The 7682-nt window shown below is 44.7% G+C and overlaps 1 protein-coding gene across 1 annotated transcript; it reads right to left on the reverse strand.

The window, feature by feature from the left end:
* Nucleotides 1-3381: 3381 nt before the first annotated feature.
* On the reverse strand, nucleotides 3382-7531 carry CPLX3 (complexin 3). Its single transcript, XM_006020276.2, has 3 exons — nucleotides 7362-7531; nucleotides 5483-5570; nucleotides 3382-3628 (listed from the first exon to the last, which is right to left on the reverse strand). Exons 1-3 carry the CDS (start codon nucleotides 7520-7522, stop codon nucleotides 3407-3409), a joined length of 471 nt encoding a protein of 156 aa, XP_006020338.1. The 5' UTR covers nucleotides 7523-7531; the 3' UTR covers nucleotides 3382-3406.
* Between the last annotated feature and the right edge of the window lie 151 nt (nucleotides 7532-7682).

The following is a 7682-nucleotide window of genomic DNA, read 5'->3' on the forward strand; positions in this document are numbered from 1 at the left end:
CTATGATGGGCTAAAGCAACTCATTTCTGAAACAGGGTCACACAGTGTGTGTCTACATGACATGCTACGTCACCATAACAATGAGCTACAGTAATGTAGCTCATCACTATGACGACATAGCGTCAGCAGGCATGAACCATGACACCTCCGCTACTGTGCAGTAGCAATTTCCTACTGAGCAGTAGCTGGTTGCTACTGCACAATAGAGTCAGAAATGATCCGTGCAGCACCAGGACTGCGCAGTACCAGCAGTTACTGTACAGCTATTTAGTGCCTGCCACAGCCATTCAGTCTCAGCTGTGAACCAAGGCCTTTATCTTTGAAGAGATCGATGGAGCCTTCCTGTTTAAAGAGCTCAACAAAAGCATATGGTACAACAGGGCTCCAGTACACTAAGGGCTTATTTAATGAGGGGAATAAGAGTAGTGATATATTGTACACTATTGATTCCTCCATGGTTCCCTGAGTGGATGGTCTCATTCCACATGACAGGTACCAGGGAAATGGATCAAATAGAATTGCCAAAAGTTCATCTTAGTACAGAATCAGGGTGTCCACCCAGAGAGCTGGTGTGAAACAGTAATCACATTTTAAATTCACACCCAAGCTTATTTTGCAATAGCCTCTCTGCATGGAGAAGCCCCAACTCTGAGCAGGCCACACCTCCAAATTTGCTACTAGCACTCTGTGCTAATTGGAGAGGTGATGTTGTATCTGACATGTATTTACACAAACATGACAATGCTTGCTTTAGAGTTAAAAAAATGCGGCTGATACACAGAATTAATCACCTCATGCTGCTGAAGTTGCCAAGCCAAAACAAGAAGGTCGTCTCCTCTAATTTAAAACTGTGATCACGTTGTTTATGGGAAGCCTCAGTAAGACACATCTCCCTTGTCCTAAATCATCATTCCCTGGGGGAGATCTTTTCCTGCTAGTTATTACATTAAGCACTTAGTGCACTGTAGTTTATTGCATTAAGGACACATAACCAGTCCTTTGAACAAGGACTGTTACCCAGATCTCCCCCTTCCCAGGTGAGTGTCATAACTGCTAGGCTGGGGAGTCATGCCTACTTTCTCTCTCTGGCTTGATGAATATTTAATTCTGTTATAGATCAGTGGAACAGTAAAGAATACCCAGAACAGCATATAGTTGGGTGGTCACAGCATACTTATAGGTGGTGAGGCTTGGAAACCTTCTAGCACAGCCTAGAATTGGTCCCAAATCTCATCCATCATGGAAGAGTCCTTAACCACAAGGATGTCATATAAAAGGGGAACACTACCATCTCCATCCTTCTTTAAAAAGAAGCCTGTGACTCCTGGCTGGTGTTTGAGGAAGGTGGGGTTCAAGGCTGTAAGTCCTGATTGGATACAGTTGCCTTCTATTAGCATTGAGTGGGGTCCTAAGCCTCAGAAAGGAACAGGATTTAAGACACAACTCTGTCATCAGCATTTCCTATTGGCTATCTCTCCACTCTCAACTCACCGTACTGACCATTGTAGAGTCTACATGGAAGTGCCTAATGCTCCCCACATGCTCTAGAGAGGGCTCAGAGGCCTAACTCAAAGCTGTGGATTCCATTTAGGGACCTTTGTGAATCTGGATCAAGTCTCTAATCAGTGGGTGCATCTACACATTCCCCCAACTGTGCATTTGTTACTGTGCCGTCATTTAGTACTTGCTTTAGTGTTAAAAAAACTAAACACGGTAGCATCAGTGTCACAGTTCCTGGCTGCCCATGCTACGTCACCATAGTGACAAGCTGCAGCGAAGTCGTGTTTTGTGTAGACACATCCAGTGGGTGATAGGAGGTAGCATATTTTTGACCATCAGGGCTCCTGCATGGAAATGGTTGTGAATCCTTAGTACAGATATTAATACTTGCCATACATCCCTGACCCTCAGGGTCACCATCTATAAAATAGGGCCAATCATACTCACCTGTCCCCCAGAGGCATTGTGAGACTTAAAAGATAACTGTGTGTCAAATCATTTGAGTGGAAGATGCTGTCAGAACACGAAGTGTTTCTAAAACTATGGTTACCGGTGGCTGCAGAGGTCTCTAAGGTTTTAAATGTCACTCATCTGGGCGAGGTAAGGCTTTCTCAGGACTGGTAGCAAAGATCACACACATGAGCACACATACACACATACACACACTCAAAAAAAGGCAGCAATCTTCAAATACATGCATGCCACACACAGACCTTGCTCCATAAAGGTTAATGCTTTCTAAAAGGGTTAGCATTTTCAGGGAGATGATTGAGCCCATCACTGAATACTACACAAACATCACTGTCTCTACGGGGGGGGAAAAACCCCCAAACCCTATGGCATTGCATTTGACAACACATCATTTTAGTAGGGAGATACTGGAGGAAAAAAATGCATAGAGATCTCCTGGTATTTATTCCATCAGTTATAACAGTACCATAGAATAGGGATGGTATATAAGGTGTAGATAGTCAAATGAAAACATGGCATGGTTACAACACAATGTATATACAGGTAGATTTCCCCAGTCATTACACAAATGGCATGTTTGTTTTGCTCTCCTGTAAAGTACCTCAAATAGAGTCAATCCCACACAGTAGAAACAAAGTAGAATCTGAATATTTCCTTTCTTACACTGAAGGACATGTAGGGCCTGAGATGATGGAGTACCAACTAGTTTGGGTTCAGTTTCTGACTCTGCCACTGACTCAGGTAAATTTTCTAAGTGCTTTGTGCCTCAGTGTCCCCCTCCATAAAATACAACTGATGGCACTCTACTTTCTTTTGAAAAACACTTTTGGGTTCTGTCATTCACTGTTGTTATTAATTGCTATTGCTACAGATCCAGGGAGATTTTCCTTCATGAGTTGTCCTTAGAAAGAAAGCACAGTGAATGCCTACTACCCCTACTTGCAAGCTTGCTCTACATCTCCTCCACTCCGGTAGAAGTCAAGACAGAAGATCTCAGGCAGGAGAAGTCTGTGTTCCCACTCATTGGCACAGTTCAATCACTCTCCAAGGCCATCACACGCTTCCCTCGCTCCTTTGCTCAAATGAGTAAAATGGGGTGACCCTGTGGGTAATGGCATGGAGAGCCTATATCATAGGGCCGGAAAGGTGTTTGGGGGACAACAGGGTTGCTTTCTTGTTCTAACCTCAGACTGGAAGACACTTCATGTATATTGGCAAGTACAGGACAGGTAAGTCTGTTTTAGGGACTCTAGGCTGAGCATGGCTTAGAAAAGGTACCCAACTCATGCCACCCAGGGGAACAAACTCAGTGGGTTTCCCACTGACTAATTTTTCATAAACCATGGCCACCGCCAGACCATCTACTGTGCCCCCCCTACTCCAAACATTACGTGTTCAAGAATGGGGTGGTATTGTGGTAAGGGGTACAGCCAAGTCACATAACAGAACATTTTTCAGCTGACTGCTTCAGGTCCTCCAGGGTGGCCTGGGCTTTATCCTTCAGGGAATCCAGGTCCAGGTTCTGGATGTTGGTCAGCTGTCCAATAACTGAGTTCTTTTCCTCTTCCTCTTCGTCTTGCTCGATCATCTTGGCCAGCTCTTTTGGAAGCTCCACATCCCCTCCTGCCAGCTGGATCTGGTTATCATCTGTTTCATTCTATAGAGTCACATTGATCAAAGGAAACAGTGAGCAAGCGTATCAGAAAGGTCCTGCTTTAGTCTTTTACTTAAGCTCATGTTCATTTTATAAGTGAATGCCTACATCCCACTATGGGCACAGAGATTGCCATTCCCTTTATAAAAATGTTTTTTGTGTTTGAAGACTATTCTGAAATTCTCCTTCAGTTTTCTTTATACTAAATAGCTCCAATTCTTCCAATCATGCTTAAGTGCAATGCTGAATAGAGCTAGATTGAAGCTCTTGATTTAAGTTAGGCATATGCTTAAGTAATCTGCTGAATCAAGACCAGATCAAGTTCATCAATATATTGAAGAACCATGGAAAGATTAAGCGGTAACTGATGCAGGAAAATTGTCCTGGTATTGACAACATAATTGTGAAGCCAATCTGAGCTGAGTGAATGAGACAAAAAGACTCATCAAAGAATAAATTGTTCTTTTACTTAGAACATGTCTCCTCCTCTTTCCTTTGTGCAGAAAGCAAACAAGTGAGCAATCTAATACCTGGCACTCATGGCAGTGGAAGATAAATTTTGGCATGTGGGTAAGAAGGGCATGCGTGTTCATCCAGCCAAGGCATAGATACAATATGTGGAAATATTTGGCCTTCCCACACTAAAATTAGCAAAACTCCAATTTAGAATATTCATCATTAAGTCACAGAGTTTAAAAATATATTAAAAAGGCTTTTGTTGGATTAAGTAGGGAAAAAAAATGTGACGCTCTTGTGGTTATTCTATGAACAGAGAAAACGGTTGAATTAGAGTTGATTAAATTGTTCTCAATGATTTATTCACTCCACCCTAAGCGGAAGGCCAAAAATAGGAATTGATCACAAAAACATTCACTAAAAGAGGGAGGGAGAAAATAGTTATTAAAAGGAAACATTATTACTACATTCAGTGGAATTTACTCTGTGTGGCTCAACTCCTAGCTACACTAGTGTGAATCCAAAGGGAACCCAATGACTGATTTCAGTAGACTTACTCTGCTTTCACACTGGTGAAACTGAAATCTGTGACTGCCTGTGCACTGAGGGGCAAGGAAAGAGATCAAGAAGGTGACTGACAGGACGGATGATTGGATCAGAGGCTAGAGATGTTTACACCCATTAATGGCCACGTAAAGGGACTGCTGTCCTGCTGACCTGCCTAACAGATGGCTCTATAGGGCTGTGGTGTTCTTGTGTGCTGGCTGGCAGTAAGCACAGACTTTGCTAGATACATGCTACATATAGATGGTGTGAAAGTCTACTGTAATTCTTAGGAGTAGGCAGAGATGGAATGGTAAAGGGAGAGTAGGAAAGTCAAAAAGCCCTAGGGATGGAAGAATCCTGTCTGAGAGGAGAGGACACTCTTAGAAGTTAGGCAACACCTTGCATCAGTGTGACATGAAGGAAATGAAGGCAAGGAGGCTAATAGGAAAGGATTCTTCCCACCGTGTGTGGGAACTCTAGCAGGTGGTTTGTAAAGTTTATAGTTCTGTTTCACCTGCCTCAGCTGTACATGTGACACAATCTGTGATAACATTTACCCAGGCCCCATGACATGAGAAAGAAGATCCCCAATTTTTATATCCATCTCAAAGAGATTATATCAGACTAGACAGGGATCATTGGGACATAGGGTGCTCTCATGTTGCCCCACGTCATGAGGTTGACGGGTAGAATCCTGCCCCTCCCCACTCCCCTGCCCACCTCTGAGCAGCCTGGGGACAAGCAGTGGAAAAGGATGTTTTTATGGAGCCTTAGGTTGGAATATAGATGATTGAATTGCATTCCTGGCCCCTGTTAAAACAAGAGAGGTTAGGACTCAAAGGCATCAAGATTTACCTTAGGCAGCCTGTATTTGTCTCTGAAGTGGGTCCTGAGTGTGGCTCTCTCTGCTTTGCGCTGAGTAAATTGAGCATCCCTTTCCATTCTGGAAACAGAGATTAGAAAACAAGTCATATTTTCAGCCACCTCCATGACATGGCCAGAGTCCACTCTGGTCACTAGGATGATACATTTCCAATAAGGGTTACTAATCCCAAGTACCGACATGGAGGCAGGGCAGGGCCTAATCAAATATCAACCAGTCTCTGTTAGACAAAGGGGGATAGGAGGCAGAGAGGACTGCTTTCTAGTTGACATCCTGAGGAAGCTTTCACTGCCTTTTGTCTTTCAGCCACACTGAGGTGTACGGAACATCAAGGGACAATTCTCCTGGTCTAAGTAGATGTCTGGACTCAATTAAATGTCAGATATGGCCAAAAAAAGCCCTACCATGTTTCTGTTCAACAACACAAACATGGGAAAATAAAACCCATGGGGGTGTGAAGAATTATCGGTCAGTGTGTTAGAGATTTGGCAACTTTGGTTTCTTAAATAATGGTGAGTGGGAGCCTAGGAAAGCAGATGGAAATGACAGGATGTTCCATTCATCTCTTTGCTTCTTTTTACCTCACCTGATTTTTTTCCAAAGCCATTGCTTTTATCTACATTTCACAGCCAACAACTAAATACATAACAACACAACATATTCCTTAAACAGTTAGACCAATTGCCACATTATTCCAGTGTATTAAGCAACCCAAACTGGACAATGCTAGTTATCAGCTTTCTTTTTTAAAGCAATGTAAAAGACCTTACAAGCATGGGATATTTTTTCCCCCAGTAAATTTCTTTTTCTACCCCATTTGGGAGGACATGGTGGTTATGAATTTGGTCCATGCTGAGGCCAATGTTTCTGGCAAAACCCACTATGAAGCTATTTTAGACTGAAATCTGCACTGCTTCAGCTCTACAATACAGGAATCAAAGACATTAAAAGCTAACTTCATGAGGGAGAACTATCCCCAAAACCCCATAGTGAAATGTGGCCCATCATGAGAAAAACAATCCCCTCACTGGGATGCAAAAGCGGATTAAAAGATTACAGCTTTCATTAAAAATGTATTACTAAAATTCCCCGCCTTCTGCAACAATGTTCAAGTGTTTATTTCAATTTCTTTTTGCAAAGGGGGAGGCAGGGGGTGGGGAGTTTCTTTGAGAAGAAAAGAAGGGCAGCTGTCAGCCCTGGGTTTAAAACCAACCGATCTGTCACAGCAGCTGCCCTAGCTGCTGTAGCAGCCCACGGTGTATAGAAGCACTGTGGAATGACCCGGTTTCGAACTCGTGCTCAGGTTAGTTACAAGTAAAGACAGGGGCTCGTCCTATTTCTAGCCTCCATACCATGTCAGCACCTCACCGGCAAGGCTGCTGGCTGACATAAAGAAAGATCACTGAGTTGATTCAAGCAGTCTTCACCTGAGATCCTACAGACAGAGACATTTCCCGTTCCTCTGTATGTTGCATCCCTTCCTCCTTCAGTCCAGCCCAAGAGTAATGGGCAATACAAACCCGGGGCTCAACATAAGGGCACCCACAATGGTCCCTTTTCCACTTTGTCCTGCAGGGTTGCTCCCCGTGGACTAGTGTCCTGATTTGCAGGACCCTATTTTCCTTGCCTACCTACTGAACCCTCCCCTTGTCCCCAGGTGAATTAGCCAACCACGAGTTGAGGCATCTATGATTATATGAGGCCCCTTCCAATGGGCAGTAGAGTAGACAACGTGGGCACTGGGCTCCCAATGCCACAGGATATCCGAGATCCCCCTGCCCACAGCACCCGGGGAGAAGCATGGGAGTGGACATGGCACAAAAGCACCCAAGGGAGCCCAGGGGCACTTACTTTTCCTCCACCAGCTGCTTCTGGTATTCTTCATATTCCTCCCTCGTCATGCCTTGGGCTTCGGCTGGGGATTTCTCGCTTTCTCCCTTCTCTTCTCCTCCCAGTCCCCCAGTAAGGTTCTTCAGCTGGCCACCCACCATAGTCTTCACCATGAACGCCATGGCGGGGCTGGCAGACGGGGGGCCAAGTCGGTGCTGGACGAAGGAGAAGCAGCGCTGTGGAGGGGCTCACATGGGCAGGGCGCGCTCCCAGCGCCCCTCTCCGCCGCCCATCGGGCGCCCGCGCCCCGTTCAGCACCGCGGCCGCGGACAGCTCCGAGCG

The sequence above is a fragment of the Alligator sinensis genome, unplaced genomic scaffold, assembly GCF_000455745.1.
Source record: "Alligator sinensis unplaced genomic scaffold, ASM45574v1 scaffold1097_1, whole genome shotgun sequence".
Classification (NCBI taxonomy): domain Eukaryota; kingdom Metazoa; phylum Chordata; order Crocodylia; family Alligatoridae; genus Alligator; species Alligator sinensis.